General features: G+C 30.5%; 2 protein-coding genes across 2 annotated transcripts; both read right to left on the reverse strand.

Moving 5' to 3' along the window:
• Positions 1-9,091: 9,091 nt before the first annotated feature.
• Positions 9,092-9,789, reverse strand: LOC117913248 (secreted RxLR effector protein 161-like). The gene is made up of 2 exons (XM_034828208.1): positions 9,358-9,789; positions 9,092-9,229 (listed from the first exon to the last, which is right to left on the reverse strand). The coding sequence occupies exons 1-2, from the start codon at positions 9,787-9,789 to the stop codon at positions 9,092-9,094; spliced, it is 570 nt and encodes a 189-aa protein (XP_034684099.1).
• Positions 9,790-12,139: 2,350 nt separating this feature from the next.
• On the reverse strand, positions 12,140-13,206 carry LOC117913440. Its single transcript, XM_034828420.1, has 2 exons — positions 12,337-13,206; positions 12,140-12,229 (listed from the first exon to the last, which is right to left on the reverse strand). Exons 1-2 carry the CDS (start codon positions 13,091-13,093, stop codon positions 12,201-12,203), a joined length of 786 nt encoding a protein of 261 aa, XP_034684311.1. The 5' UTR covers positions 13,094-13,206; the 3' UTR covers positions 12,140-12,200.
• Between the last annotated feature and the right edge of the window lie 4,493 nt (positions 13,207-17,699).

Below are 17,699 nucleotides of genomic sequence, written 5' to 3' on the forward strand. Positions count from 1 at the left end.
ATTCTATTTGTTTTTTAATCTCATTAAAAGGAAAACTTTAATAAAATATGATTTTAATAATACAAAAGAACAAAACTTAGCAATTCTTTTAAATCATATTTTACAATTTATACAATCCTTCAACTATTCATAATTTTCTAATAAAGTGATACTCAACATTTTGAGTTTCCTTTTATGATTCTTGATAATTTCACAAGAATCATCTCTTTAATTGGTTCATTCATAATTCTTGTAAATTTTAATCATTGACCTCTTATAAGTTTCATAAATCTTCAAGGGGAATGCATTTTCATCAAGTAGTCTTGTTTCTTTTCGAAGAAATATGATGATCAATTCAATCATATCACACTCATTCTTAATAGTGTTTTGGATAGATTTGTAGTGGTCTATACTCAAACAAGATTGCATAATATGAAAATTCATCAATTATTTTCAAGATCTTTAGTCTTGCAGTCATATCATTTTGAAGGGCTCATTTATTACATATCATCAAAATTCATGATGATATTAATTAGTCATCAATCATAGATATTCTTTATTTAGAGGAACAATAATAAACTTAACATTGTAAAATAATTATCAAATTTGAGGACAATACTATAACATAAAATATCATTCTTTCTTTATTAAACTTGGTAAGTTATAAGCAATTCAATACACTCATTCAACAAGTACTTAAATATGTTGCAAGCATAAGTAATGAGTAATTGAATAATGTAAGTATATATTACTCAATATGAAATTCATGAAACTTTCAAGTTCGACCATGTTGGTGACTAACAAACTTTACTTTTTATGAATTTCAAAATTTTGTAATAAAGAACATTTATATCTTTAGATGATGTTCATCAACTTTCTAGTATGGTCACTTTGGTGACTAACACACTATAAATAATATGAACTCCTACTTGATAATATAATTATCATAAAAACATTACTTTGTAACAAATCAATATTTAACTATTATTATAAACATTATATAATAGTTAAACATATATGCAAGCATCCATAAGTAATGAGTAAGAATAATGTGAGTATATATTACTCAATATGAAATTCATGAAACTTTCAAGTTCGGCCACTTTGGTGACTAACAAAAATTACTTTATATGAATTTCAAAATTTTGTAATAAACATCATTTACATCCTTAAAAGATGTTCATCAACTTTCTAGTATGGTCACTTTGGTGACTAACACGCTATAAATAGTATAAACTCTTACTTGATAATGTAATTATCATAAAAACATTACTTTGTAATAAATAAATATTTAACTATTATTATAAACATTATACAATAGTTAAACATATAAATTTATTGGAAAACCATAATATCACAACAATCATAATCAAAATTGTCAAACATGATGAGATAACTTAATTTTCAAACATGATGAGAAAACTTAATGAGACTTTGTAAATAGAGCAAATATCAAAGACTTTCTATACATCAATAATAATACAAAATTATAAACATGCAAGGCATGATACTATAACAAGAATATGAGATCATATGAGAATTTCTCACATAATTAGCTCTATTTACTTTTATGTGAATTCTACCTCAAAATCTCATGAGTGTCAATTTGCATTACATTGACAATAATATCCATAATGTATAATTCATATAAATAATCACCCATAATGAGACCTTCAGCCAAATCGTGTCTAACCCATAACAATTTAGTCATTCTTATGTCACCTCATACATAAGTAATCAATAATAATATTATATAATTTGATGGACACAAATCTTTAAGGTTTAACCATTTTGGTGACTAACAAACCGTTCATAAGAGAATTTCAAATTGTATAATATAAATAATTATTATATCATTTGATATCCAAAACATTAAAGTTTGACCACTTTGGTTACTACAAACAAACAAACATAATATGAATATCAAACTAAACAAAATCTCAATAGTGTTAAACCTCCATAATACTATTATAGAAGCATAAAAGACAATTTGCTAAAAATAACTTATGATCCAAAGTTGTACAATATGCAATTTTTTCATAAAAGGATTAAGTTTAGCATAAAGCCATAAAGAATTCAATTGATTCAAATCGTGCATTAATAGCAATAAACAATTATATGGCAACAAATAATAATTGACATAAAATCGTAATTCATATAATAACTTGAAGCCACCATAATTGATTTTGGGAAGAAATCAAATAAAAAAATATCAACAAAATATTTCAATTGAGCAGAAAAATACAATCAGTAAATGAATTCTCTCATGAAACTTTTATACCATAAACTAGATATAAAACAATCTTTAAAGGAAAATCATAAGTTCTTGAGCCATGGCTATGATACCACATGTTAGGTTTGCTTTATTTATGTTGAACAATAATAACCATAATTTTAGCAAAACAATTATAACCCTAATTCCATAATTATGCAAATCAAGCCCTAATTTTGCACAAATCATAATAGCCAAGAATTTTAGAACAATATGATTTTCACAATTCTATTATTGAGAGAAAAAACAAAAACAAAAACATACCTTTAATCCGTAGGGAACTTTTGAAGAGAACAAACAATAAGCATAATAGAAATTGTGTTTGCCTCCCTTAACCCCTTCACCCTTAGGTTTTCTCTTATGCGTATTATTGATGGAATATAACAATTATTTAGAGGGTGGAGAAAAGACGAGTTTCCTTATAGAATTAGAAGTGCACTTTCAATCAAAGTGCCTTTAATTTAGGAAACTAACTTCTCAAAAATTGACCAATAAGATTTTACCTTTATTATTTATTAAACCATAATACTTAATTTGATATTTAAATAAATATCACATAATAATTTACACATAGGCCACATAAAATTCTTACAGAATCTTGTTTCTACTCCTTGTTTCACTCACCAGTTCTTGGCCTATTATTTTGCATGAAACATGGCTATAGTTGGTTGATTTTGCTTCCGTCACTTGTGCTTTGTTTTCTTATTGTTTTTTTTTTCTTCTTTTCCCCTATTTATGATGTTTGCCTATAGGAAGCTAGGCACAATAAGTATAGGGCATTAAGAGGTTTTGAGTGTTTAAGGAATAGGGATGCTTATGGGAGAGCTAACACACCATTTTGAAGTAGCAACACACAACCCTCTTGAGGGATGAACAACCTGTGCATCCATGGTGGTAGTAGAAGACATCAATTTCTTTAAGGAAAAAAATAAAGTGGTAACACAACACAACCACATGAAGGACATACACATGGGATTGTAGGGGGATGATGTTTATAAAAGCACTCACAACCACAACATAGGAGGAACACCACCTAGATTTTTTAGAGAAAATGTGGCAACCATGTAGTGTGAGGCATCTCCAAATTGCACCAAAAGAATAGCCCACATGCACGTTTTGAGGCTACCATCTGAATTCAAGAATACTCCCATGCACAATCCATCAGGGAAGAAGTAAAGGACAAACCAAAACTGAATTTGGAGCACTTACACACAACCAAGGTGGAAGGATTATGCACACAAAAATGAATAGTCGTGCATTATGGATAGAGAGAGATTGCATATATTCAAAGAGAAAAGGTGGGTGAAAGTTTTTTTTTTTCTATTAACTTAATTGAAAGCTAGTCTATTTATATTTTGGTTTTGATTTTAATTTTGATTGAAATTTAGCTTTTATTCTGTTGTTGCATGCATTAGAAAAATGAGAGAATGTAGAGAAAATGGCATCATGTGTGAAGTTTGTGGCTCAAATGTTAATGAAGTGAGCTTTCGGTGGATAAATGAGGATATAAGGCTGCATAGGAATACTGAATCTCAGGGTTGAATTTGTGGTTGTTATTGGAAGCTAATTCATGTATTTTGATGGATAACTGAAGAGAATTTCATGGCTAAAACTTGAAGGTCTTTTAGTAGCTGAACTGAAGGTGTTTCATGGTTGGAATCTGATATATTTTAATGGCTTAAAAATTAAGTGGCCTTTGAGTTGATTAATTTTTATAAAATATATATAGATGAAATCATGTTTCAATTTTAAAAGAATCAATGGAAATAATGGTAGAAATGGTGATGTTTGCATAAAATAAAGAATCAAAGGGATGTATTATGATGGTTGGTGTTTTCTTAAATCAATGGATGAGAATATAGGATATGGAATAATATTAATGGTGAGTGGCATATTAGTGGATGACTATTGAGGTTGATCAACTGTTTATACTTAGAACATTTTTGGATCATAATTTAACACTTAAATTAGGACACAGTAGTTCTAAATACAGTTGCACCTTAGGTTCATATTTAGAACACATGAGTTTCACATTGGCACATTACAGAATTCACACACACACTTAGAAAGTTTCTTGTTGTATTAAATAGTTGTTGGTTATTTGGAATGAAAAACTAAAATCGAATTACTTAGAGCTACTCTAAATTTTTTAATGTTTTTATAGTATTATAAACTCCTTATATATATCAATAGAATTTTGTTTGAGTCAAAAATAATTTTCCAAATAAAAGATAAAAATCATTCTTTCAACATGCTTATTTCTCACTATTTTTTACATTCAGTATTGTTTTACAAGATTAAATTACTAAATGATCTATTTAATTTATTTGAACATTTCTATCTTAATCTAACTTCTTTAATTTAATTTTTGATAAATAAAATATAAATAAATAATTTTTAAAATGAGAGATATAATTTTTTTTTTTTTTTTGCATCCACTTCACGAGTGCTCTTCTAAAGCTAAGAGGTGTTTATTTATTTATAAATATCTTGTGAATGTGATATTTCCCTATGATTATTTTTTTATATATAAAATAGACATATTAATATAGTTGTGTGAATTTTTTTATATGATTTTGAGACATCTCTAAGTTAATTAGAAAAATCAATTGTTGAATACCTTAAAAAAATACCCTATTCTGGCCCTATTATCATCATTATGAAATATGGTATTAAAGGAGGGCTACTTGATTAATTTGGTCATTTGAGTGATAAACTAGACATATAGGAGATGTTCTATGAAAATTGTCATGATAAAAATTAACTCCTAGATATTTGTTTTTAGATTTATTTTGTAGAGTCTTTTGTTATAATAATTTGCTAATTTTTCTGTAAAGTAACACATTTGTGAATAAATTTGTTATTAATTGGAACATAATTATTAATTTGGCCTATTGGATGTTAATTTAGACATGTTAAATATGTTACCTAATTTTATTTTGGTGAGATAACCTTTCTTGATATTTATTTGGAGTTTATTTTGTGAACCGATATTCTACCATTTTAATGATAGTTCCTTTGTTTTTTATAATTTGGTCACTTGTGAACATGCTTGTGAATTTTCCTTGATTTGAGACATGTTGAGTATATATATAGATTTAGTTTTTGACTATTATTTAATCTCATTATTATTATTTGTGAATTAACCCCATTTTTATAAAAGCATTGATGCTTGTTGCTCAGGTATGCTCTCTATCTTTTAATTTCAAAGTTCCATGAATGTGTATGTCATTGGAAACTATATCCATGTTTGATATCGACTTTGGGTGCCTTGATGTTCATTTGATTTCCTTTGATAAAATGCACGTGGAGTGATATAATACCTGAACTAACTTTGGTGTTTTGTGATAGCATTTAAGTTATAGATCCAAGTATGCATATTATCCTTTGTTTATGATTGTGGTTTGAATCCTTGTTTGGCATGTTAGAATTAACAGATTTTCAAAATTACCTTAGCTCTTCTAGGAATTCACAATCAATTGGTTAATTGTCATATTTCCCTCAACTCAACTAGTAAAGACCATTTTAAGGCTTAGAGGGGTGCTACCTTTTGAGGTAACTTTCCAATAGGTAACCTGATCCCCGTACCCAGACTTGAGTTTTCACAAACAGCTTTTCCAAAAGTCAGTAGTCATTTTTGGGGTTTTGTTCTTACTTGATTTCCCCTTTAAAAATAAATAAAAGTGGTGACTCCAATATTTTATAAAATACAACTTTTCACCTTTTAAAAAGCAAGTCTCGCCATTTCAAGTGGGGATGCACTTGAAAAATAAAGGTTCACAGATATTTTGACAAAAATATTAATGAAGCGAAAATTGCTCAAAATTCATGAAAATACTTGGAAAAACTTTTTTAAAAAATGATAAAATAAGTAAAAGTACACATGTTAAATTACTTTGCAAATATAATTGACATAGGTATAATCAAGAATAATATTTATCAATTTTTTTTAGAAAAAAATATCTTAAATTCCTTAGTATATTTATATTTATTTATTTTATAATTTTAAAACAAATTTTATCAAAACATATTTTATTATATTTTAAATAAAAATTAAATCATTTCTAATATTTATATAAAATATTTTATTTGAGATTTAATTTCTAAAATTTTATTACAAATTTATGATGACAACTTTTTTCTATTGACATTAATTTATTTAAATAATTAAAATTATATTAATAATTTATCTTATCAAATTAATTTTAATTTATAAAATATTAGAACTTCATTATTTTTTTATATTTTATCATTTTTTAAATAAATTTATATTTTTAATATTTTAAAATAAAAAAACATTCAAAATTAAATAAAATTAAAAAGATAAATAAAAAATTTAAAAATAAAGTGATAGTAATTTTTAAAAATAGGATTGATCAGATAAATGATGATACATTTAATATTAAAACTATAATTCATTTAATTCAAATGTATTTGAAAAATCAAAAGTCTAATAAGGAACACCTAGACAGAGAGAGAGATGGGTGGAGGGTGTGAATGGGTGAATTTAAAATTCTCAATAAATATTTATATGTTATACCCAATTCTTTTTATCTCAAGAGATATTAGGAGTATTCAAATAATTAAATGGGTTATACCTAAAAATTTAAAATATGTAAAAGTAATACACTACTAGATATTAGGAATAATCAATTCAACCAATAATTGGTAATTCAAACTAAATATCAAATATAAAGAAATATAGACAGTGAGACACGATTTTTTTTACATGGAAAACCCCCGTACTAATTGTGGAGATAAAAAACCATGAGGTCTAAGACCACCAATCTAAATCCACTATTCCAAATCAAATTACACAGATTTACCTAACCATTTTTTCCCTAAAGACTTACTCTCTAGTACCTACAACCGTTTGACATCAGAGATATAGCAACCTTCTATCGTTTCCTAGTAAATCATTCAACCACTCTAAAAGGATGATGGTCTTTAAGCTAAGATTCAAAGAATCAATCCTTGAATGAGAGATCAACAATGATGTGACACTTCAAGCTTTTTCTCTTAGAGACCCTCTAAAGAAGGAAAGGTCTCTAAATGATCTCAATACAATCTCTAACCCAAATCTCTAACCCTTTATATAACGACCCGCATCTAACCATGTAGATATTGTTTGCTTTGGACCCAAGGGCTCCCCACGACTTTAAACGTGTCTATAAGGTTAAGAGAAGTTCATACTTATATAGTGACAAAAACTTTCTCCCTTATCTGAAGTGGAATATTGCAAACACCTCCTCCCTCCCTCCTCCCATGTATACACAACGTCCTCATTATGTCCCAAGGGATTATGGGGCCAAACAAACAAAAACCCCTCACCAGGCCAAACCCTCACACTAAGGTTAAGGATCGACTCTAATACCACTTATAATGATCTACATCTAACCATGTAAACATTGTTTGCTTTAGGCTTAAAGGGTCACTCACTATTTTAAAACATGTCTACATGGTTAAAAGGAGTTCATACTTATATAGCGCTAGAAACTTTTTCCCCTATCCGATGTGAGATATCATAAACATCCCTCATGCAGACACAACATCCTTGTTGTGTCTCATGAGAGTACTGGACGAAACAAACATCTACACCGGGGTCGATGATCGACTCTAATATCATTTGTAATGACTCGTGCCCAACCATGTAGATATTGTTCTTTTTAGACCTAAAAGGGCCCTCATGGCTTTAAAACGTGTCTACAAGGTTAAGAAGGACCCATAATTATATAATGTTATGAATTTTCTCCCCTATCTGTGGGACACAACAAAGACGTGGTGTCTACATGGGAAGAAGAAGAGGGAGTGAAGGAGGTGTGTTTGTGATATTGTTATAAATCAACCAAGGTGAATACCCCAATTTCATATATACTGGAATATTTCTTGTTATAACTCAACCAAGGGTGAATACCCCAATTTCATATATACTGGAATATTCTTGTCAAAATCAACTAAGATGAATACCCTAATTTCATCTATACTGGAATCTCCTGATTAAAAAAATGAGTAGAAAAATAATAGCGGAAACATACCTGAATCCATTGAAAGAGAAACCTTATAGGAAGAAAACCCTTTGAGATGGTCTTCCAATTCTGGCCACTAGATTCTGTGTCAATTTCTCTCTGAGAGGATTTTCGGAAATTGGAATGCGTAGTGGTAGAATGGGGACCATAACCCTATTTATAAACTGCTAGGGCAGTTTTAATTTTATCACAATTATATTTCTGCCCCTCATAGAAATAATAATTATCTAATGGTATCTACACAATAATCTCATGGCAATTATACCCTTAAGCCAATTAATCAATTATTAATTAGATCACTATATTTAGGCTTAATTAAATGATAGCACACACATTTTAATTATTTACATGTGTGGCCCAAATTATAGATTAATTACAAAAATTAATCTAACAATCTCCCACTGGGCCACATGCATATGTAATCAAATAAATGTGCTTAACCTTATGAGCTCAAAATTTGCTATCATGTCCTTAGGGTATATCCGAACAATCTCGTCCATTAACTATACTGACATAGGATCAAGGTGGTCTTTGTTACATCAATCGTTACTAGACCAATCAATGGTCACATATATCTATATAGCTAAATGACATAGATCAATCATGAGTGCATAGCATGGAAATTACATGCAATGTGATCTGTTCATGCCTATTTCCAACTGGTCCTACTTAACTTTATTGAGATCAAATCTTTAGCATAATTTAACAGAGTGCAATAAAATGAATACTTTATTTCTGCAGAACACAATCCAAATTTATAGATAAAGTCTAAACATAACATAGAGCAATATACAATGAATAATATAAACTCCCACTAAATTTGGATATCCTCAAATGAGACAACACCCATATGAGCAGTGTGCTCATGAAAGACCTTGGGTGGTAATCCCTTTGTAAGCGGATCCGCTATCATGGAGTTTGTTCCAATATGCTCTATGGATATCTGTCCACTCTGTACTTTTTCTTTTACAACTAGGAACTTGATATCAATGTATTTTGATTTTGTAGAACTCCTGTTGTTATTGGAATATAAAACTGCTGATTTATTGTCACAAAATATCTTTAGTGGTCTTTCAATACCATCCAGAACACGCAGCCAGTGACAAAATTTCGTAGCCATATTCCTTGATTGGATGCCTCATAACATGCTACAAACTCTGCTTCCATGGTGGATGAAGTTACGAGTGTCTGTTTGGCAGACCTCCATGAAATTGCTCCACCAGCCAACAGATAAATATAGCCTGATGTGGATCTTCTGCTGTCTTGGCATCCAGCAAAGTCAGAGTCGGAATACCCAATGAACTCTAACTGATCCAATCTCCTATATGTAAGCATGTACTCTTTTGTTCTCTGTAAATATCTCATAACCCTCTTGGCTGCTCTCCAATGATCCATTCCAGGGTTACTTAGATATCTGCCTAACATGCCAACAATGTACGCAATATCCGGACGTGTACATACCTGAGCATACATTAGACTCCCCACAACCGAAGCGTAAGGAATCTTCTGCATTTCTTGACTTTCTAAACTATTTTTAGGGCATTGATTAAGACTGAATTTGTCTCCTTTAGCGACAGGGGTATCACCTGGTTTGCTATTTTGCATGCCATACCTTTGGAGGACTTTATCAATATAGGTCCTTTGTGACAATCCTAAAATACCCCTAGAACGATCTCGGTGTATCTGGATTCCTAAGACAAAGGAGGCATCACCAAGATCTTTCATCTCAAAATGTTTGATAAAAATCTCTTGGTGTCGTGCAATATGCTAATATCATTTGTGGCTAGCAATATGTCATCGACATATAAAACCAGGAAATATACTTACTCCCACTGAATTTGTGATACACACATTCATCCATAAGATTTGCCTCAAAACCATATGAGACAATAATTTGATGAAACTTGAAGTACCACTGACGAGAAGCTTGCTTGAGCCCATAAATGGATTTAGTTAATTTACAACCATATTCTTTGAGTCTTCGGACACAAAATTTTCTGGTTGTACCATATAAATTGTTTCATCAATGTCACCATTGAGAAACGCTGTTTTAACATCCATTTGATGTAACTCAAGATCATAATGTGCAACTAGTGCCATGATTATCCTGAAAGAGTCCTTCATAGAAACTGGAGAGAAGGTCTCTTTGAAGTCATTCCTTCTTTTTGAGTAAAGCCTTTAGCTACAAGACGTGCTTTATACCTTTCTACATTACCATTTGAATCCCGCTTGGTTTTAAATATCCATTTACAACCAATGGGCTTCGTACCAACTGGTAATGGGACAAGTTCCAAACTTTATTGTCTTGCATAGATTTGTACTCTTCATTCATGGCTTCAATCCATTTCTGAGAGTTGGAACTTTTCATGGCTTGCTGGAAGTTGATTGGATCATCTTCCATCATTCCACTTTCTACCTCATGTTCCTGGAGATATACGATATAATCGTCCGAAATTGCATTTCTCCTCTCTCTCGTGGATCTCCTTAATGGCATATTTTCTTGAGGTTGTTGAGTTTGTTCTTCAGGAGCAATGTCTTCATTTGTAATTAAGGGTTGAACAATATTGTCTGTTGGTTGAGGATCCAAATTTACTTCTTGATCAATGATAGGTAGTGAAACCTGTACATTATCAAAAGCAATAGTAGATCCCTCTTCCTCCTCAAAGACAATATTCCTAACCTGATTTCTCCCCCCTAACTCAACATCCTCAAAAATGTTGCAGTTCCCGTCTCAAAAATTGACCTAATAGCAGGATCATAAATTTAAAACCCCTTGATCGCTCTGCGTAGCCAATAAAGTAGCTGCTAACTGTTTTAGAGTCTAATTTCTTTTCATGAGGCTTATAAGGTCTCGCTTCAGCTGGACATCCCCAAATATGAAAATGCTTTAAACTGGGCTTTCGACCCGTCCAAAGCTCATAAGGCGTTTTAGCAGCCGCTTTAGTTGGCACCCGATTTAGGATATAAGCTGCCGTTTTGAGTGCTTCACCCCAGAGTTTTTCGGGTAAAGTAGAATGACTAATCATACTCCTTACCATGTCCTTAAGGTTCGGTTTCGTCTTTCTGCTACACCATTCATGCTAGGTGATCCTGGCATGGTGTATTGAGGGACGATCCCACATTCCTCTAGGTATTTAGCAAATGGTCCTGGACATTGTTCACCTGATCCGTCATATCTACCATAGTATTCACCACCACGGTCAGATCTGACGCTCTTTATTCTTTTGTTGAGTTGTAACTCAACTTCTGCTTTAAATGTTTTGAACACGTCCAATGATTGTGATTTCTCATGTATAAGAATAGGTAGCCATATCTTGAATAGTCATCTATGAATGTTATAAAGTACTGTTGACCATTCCAAGATGCCGTAGGGTATGGTCCACAGATATCTGTATGAATTAATTCTAAGACGTCTGTAGCTCTATTTGCACTTAATTTCTTTGTTTTGGTCTGTTTTCCTTTAATACACTCAACACAAATATCAAAATCTGAAAGTCAAGTGAATCTAAAATCCCATCGGACACAAGTCGCTCAACTCTAGATTTAGAGATATGACCTAGGCGTTTGTGCCACAATGAGGCCGAATTATCTTTATTCAATTTACGTTTTGTACCTCGTGATTCCACATGCAAGGTTTCATTATAGGACGGAACAGTTTCCACAAATATAGATTATCATAAACATTAAGTAAACCGGTTCCTACAATATTTGAATTAATAGATAATGCAAATCTATTGTTTCCAAATGACAAGAATAACCTGATTTGTCCAAAACAGAAACTGAAATTAAATTCCGTCTGAAAGACGGTACAACGAAAGTATCTATTAAATCCAAAAATAACCAGATTTCAATAATATCTAAAGTGCCCTATTGTCTCCACTTCTACCGACTGACCGTCTCCGACATAGATGCATCTTTCAGCATCACTTGGTTTTCGGTAACTCAGGCAACCCTGCATAGAAACACAAATGTGAGTAGTAGCACCAGAATCTAACCACCATGTGTTTCTAGATACTGAAGCTAAATTAACTTCAGAACAGACCAAAGTAAGAATTATACCTTTCTTAACACGCCAAGCAGCATACTTGGTACATTCCTTCTTAGTATGTCCAGGCTTATTACAGAAGAAACATGTTACCTCAACTTTCTGTTTCTTTTGTTCTAGGCCATTAGAAGCAGCAACCTTATTATCCTTATTCCTTCGTTTGCCCTTATCCTTGGAAGTGCTAGCCAGATGAGCACTTTCGGTCTTGTCTTGCTTCAATCTCTCTTCCTCTTGCACACAGAATGAAATGAGCTCATTAAGAGTCCATTTATCCTTTTGACAGTTATAACTGACCTTGAATTGATTAAATTGTGCAGGAAGAGAGATGAGAACCAAATGCACGAGTAAATCATCAGATAACTCAAGTTTCAAAGCCTTAAGTTTTGAAGCAAGATGAGACATCTCCATGATGTACTCCCGAACATTACCCTTGCCTTTATACTTCATTGAAATCAAGCTTGCTAAAAGCGTGCTCGTTTCAGCCTTATCGTTTTTGGCAAAACGTTTCTGAATTTCCGCAAGGAAGTCACTGGCATTAATAACCTCATCGGTTACCGCACCCCTGAAAGCTTCTGGAATTCCGCGCTTCATGATCATAAGACTTAGCCTATTTGAACGTTCCCACTTACCCCAATAAACCTCATCCTCTTGAGTACTTTGCTCATTGAGTTCATCGGGTTTGGGCATTCTCAAGGCTAAGTCTATATCCATGCAGCCTAAGAGAATCATCATATTCTCTTTCCAGTCCTTAAAATTAGTCCCATTTAACATAGGGACATTATTGATGTTGGCAGATATAGAAGTAGTTGATATAAAAGCTGAATCCAGAACAAAATAAAATGAATCAAATAAACCATCATGCTCACATAAAATAAGCAATTAAACACATAATCTTTAAATTTAAAAAGCAAATTATGACATTTCAAGATACCTAGCACAACATTAATATCAAGTCTTTGGACAGTAATATTAACTGTAAGTGGTACTCTTGTTGTAGTGATCAAACATTGATGATAAGTTATGTCAAATAATAAATCTATCTTTGGATTGATTTATTATTCACATTAAGTTACCTTTATAATCATCACATATTTATCATCACAGGTATGTATGCAATTTGACCAAATATTAACTTTCCTTTGGGCCAGTCAATACCCGCATGAATCACATACACACAAATATCTAACACCCCGAACAGACTAATCTACACGAAAGATGTCACTTTGGTGATTTTCCGCTTTAATTAGCCTATTTAAAATGTTAGATCAATAACTTAAATATTAATATCATAAAATGCTATTAAATAATAATAATAATAATAATAATAGTAATAAAAAAAAATTTATCAACTCAATATTTCATAAATCTTAATCCATTGACATATATATATATATATATATATATATATATATATATTAAAATAATAACTCAAAAAATTAATCAAGGAGTTGGCTCTGATACCACTTGTTATAAATCAACCAAGGTGAATACCCCAATTTCATATATACTGGAATATTTCTTGTTATAACTCAACCAAGGGTGAATACCCCAATTTCATATATACTGGAATATTCTTGTCAAAATCAACTAGATGAATACCCTAATTTCATCTATACTGGAATCTCCTGATTAAAAAAATGAGTAGAAAAATAATAGCGGAAACATACCTGAATCCATTGAAAGAGAAACCTTATAGGAAGAAAACCCTTTGAGATGGTCTTCCAATTCTGGCCACTAGATTCTGTGTCAATTTCTCTCTGAGAGGATTTTCGGAAATTGGAATGCGTAGTGGTAGAATGGGGACCATAACCCTATTTATAAACTGCTAGGGCAGTTTTAATTTTATCACAATTATATTTCTGCCCCTCATAGAAATAATAATTATCTAATGGTATCTACACAATAATCTCATGGCAATTATACCCTTAAGCCAATTAATCAATTATTAATTAGATCACTATATTTAGGCTTAATTAAATGATAGCACACACATTTTAATTATTTACATGTGTGGCCCAAATTATAGATTAATTACAAAAATTAATCTAACAGATATCCCACACATCGGATAAGGAGAAAGTTTTGGACGCTATATAAGGACTCCTCTTAACCTTGTAGATGCGTTTTAAATTCGTGAAAGCCCATTTGGACTTAAAACAAATAATATCTATGCCATTGGGTGTGGGTGTTACACTTTAAGGATTATCAGGGAGGTATTTATAGGAAATTAACCTTAAGAGATTCATTTTTGGAAGAAGTCTAAATTTGATTTACTTGAATTTTTTTTGGCAAAATAGGTTTGACCGCTTGAGCGGACTTACATCGCTTGAGCAATCTAGGTCGCTTGAGTGGTTTGACCATTTGGATGGTGCTGACTGCTTAAACGGTTCTTTTCTCTTTTAAATGGACAATAAAGATTATTATAACTTGAGGAAAAAAAAATACTAAATCACTTTATACCTAGAAGAAGCCTAATATATCACATGCCAAACCTTTTTAGACGTACATGTGACTTTTTGATTGGACGAACAATAACCCTTGATCTTCAATGGAAAGCAAGTCACTATGTAAAAAGACTTTTATGGTCAAACATAAAAAAATAAAAAAATAATAAAAAGAACAAAACAAAATTGTCAACATATAAACAAGATTCAATGTCCTAATAGTATTCAATAATGTAAAATAAATTATGATATATATATAATATATATATATATATATATATATAATTTTTTTAATATTCACATTTTTTATATTTAATTATCATATAAATGGTATAAAAAAAGATTTGTTAAGAAAATTATAATGATTATTTTTATACTTTTAGTAATCAATTAAATGAAATTTAAAATAAAATGTTTAGAATTAATTAATTTATTAAAATGTTTCTTTTAGTATTTTGGTTTTACAATGGATTTCATAATATTATTGTTTGCGCACATATATGAACAAGGGTCAAGTTGCCCAAGTGGTTGCCTTAGGTTTAGATTCATGGTTTGAATCCCTATCCTGCCAAAGTTAAAAACATTTTTGGGTTTGACCATGTTGACTACCATGTGGGAGTGCCCTTTGACCACATTGTTTGGTTGAAAATATAAGGAGATTCCCAAAAAATTGACCAAAAAAATCAATAAATGTCGAAATATCGACGATATTTCTTTAAAAACAAAAAAAAACAAAAAATCGCCCTGGATATCGTATAGTCATGACTTCATTACCACATATTCCATATGAATTAGATCACTATTGATGGAAACGTGTGGTAACAAGTATTCTTAATAAAAACACCATCATATCTCGTGAATTTTGAAATAGTGTGTTTCCTTAGGTAATCCTAAGGAGCCGTGATCATGAAATTTATGACATTGTAGTAATTCCTTTAGTAAAGTTTAACATATGCTCTTAGTGAGTACAATATGTCATTTGATCGCACAATAGGATGATTTGTAATTCAAATATGGTAGAGGTAATCTTGAGAGGTTGATAGTTTTTACTTAGTTAGATTACAGACAGTAGTTCATAGGAAGATTGTATATGGTGGATAGTAGAGCACAAATCCAAACACTTAGTGTTTCGTTGTAATATACATCTAGTATTGAAGTACAATTGACTCTTTGTAGTAAAATGTTGAGTCAACTTCAAAATTGGATTTTGAAGGGCCTAGTATCGTCCTATGGATCCCAATGGTTCCCATTTAAGCTCATATACCTTAATAACATAGTTTATGAGGATTAAATTGGTTCTTAGTTCACTTATGTGTATAAGATTGTTTTGATAATTTTGTTTTTCAAAAGCAATAATTAATAGTTTTAAAACTTTTATTAATGTTTTGAAGTACCAAGGAAACATGATATTTTTTTTTCTTTAAAAAACAATAAAATAATAAATTTTTACTCAACTAAAAGTTTTAAAACCACCATCAAACCTATCTTTAATAAAAGTATTTTAAAAAAATAACTCTCAAATAAAAAAATTTATCTAATTATTTCTACTTTTTCCTTTATTAATTAGGCATATAAGTTGACCACAATAAATAAAAAAGAAAAGAAAAAAAAAAGAAAAAAAAAACTGAGTTTGACCATTAAATAATACTTTTAACATCTAAAAGGTTCTCAGAGGCTTATATTTTTCGGTTTTATTTAATCTTCTTTTTCTAATTTTTCTTTTCTTCTTTTAAAATTTTAAAACAATAAATAAATAAATAAATAGCGCATTAAACCAAAAACTGAAAAAAATAAATAAAATAAAAGTTAGGAAAATGATAAACAATCCTCGCTTATGAAAGGTGACAATTAAAAAAAAAAAAAAAAAACAACTCATATGCCATAAGTTTTGTAAGACCACAAACCGCCCAAACCGTATATGACATCTTTCTTTTTTTGCCCTTTTCTGTTTTGATTTTTAAAGATTCTAAATACCATTCAAGGGATCCTCTTGTCTTCCAAAAGTTATAGCTTTAGAGTTAGCCTGATGGTCCCTCTTAAGCACATTGAACTGGTCCCTAAAATGACATACCTTTATCCCACAAGAAGTACATATAGTGACCACCATAGAAGGGTTAACTTTAGACGGACCAAACTTGGATTTTAGGCACCAAAATAGTAGACTATAAATACCCACATTTGTCATACTACTTTTCGTCTATACAAAACTGCATATAAATATATACATCCATGTACATGGAATTATTTTGCTTACTTTCAAGAATAGAGGACCCCTCTTCCACTTTCTTAAAGACACTTCTTAGTACTCAGGCTATGGTTGCCAGCATGTTTGATAGGTTATCTTCTCTGGTAAGTAAGAAAATCTCTTTTATTGAGTGCATTTGGTATTGATTTTAAAAAATATTTCTAATTTTTTTAACACTTAAATATTAATAAAAGTTTTCGAACATTCAAAATATTAAAAATATTTTCTATAATTATTATCAAATGGGCTCTTAGTATTATATTTAAAAGGACTTGATGATATTTCAAACGAACCGCCTCAGCCTCTTTTGGATGACATATAACTTTTGAGTGTAGTAGCACAGGAAGTAAATGAAAAAATAACCACTTTTATTACACAATTGAATTTTATATTTGAGAATGATATTCCAAAGGTTATTTTATTAAAAATAAGGATGTTTTTTTTTTTTGTAAAAAAAAAAAGAAGATAAATTTAATATTTTTTAAAAATTATTAAAAAAAAATTGTTTGTCATACCATATGTAAGAAAAAAATGGAGAAAATGTTAGATGTACTTTAAAGAATTCCAAATATTCTTAAAAATGGTATTTCACCCTTAGATGATATATATTTGTAGCATTTAATAATAAGCTCTCCTAAATAAGACTTACCAAACTCTAGATATATATCCAAACTTGCTTCAATATCTT

Source organism: Vitis riparia, chromosome 4 (genome assembly GCF_004353265.1).
Source record: "Vitis riparia cultivar Riparia Gloire de Montpellier isolate 1030 chromosome 4, EGFV_Vit.rip_1.0, whole genome shotgun sequence".
NCBI classification, from domain to species: domain Eukaryota; kingdom Viridiplantae; phylum Streptophyta; class Magnoliopsida; order Vitales; family Vitaceae; genus Vitis; species Vitis riparia.

Excerpts from the sequence above, each read along its gene's own strand:
- LOC117913248 (XM_034828208.1), bottom strand. The coding sequence starts at position 9,789 with ATGCAGAAGATTCCTTACGCTTCGGTTGTGGGGAGTCTAATGTATGCT. Across the intron at positions 9,230-9,357 it reads CTGGCTGCGTGTTCTGGATG|AGTGGACAGATATCCATAGA; the intron begins GTATTGAAAGAC and ends GAAAAAGTACAG.
- LOC117913440 (XM_034828420.1), bottom strand. The coding sequence starts at position 13,093 with ATGTTAAATGGGACTAATTTTAAGGACTGGAAAGAGAATATGATGATT. Across the intron at positions 12,230-12,336 it reads TGCTTGGCGTGTTAAGAAAG|GGTTGCCTGAGTTACCGAAA; the intron begins GTATAATTCTTA and ends GTTTCTATGCAG.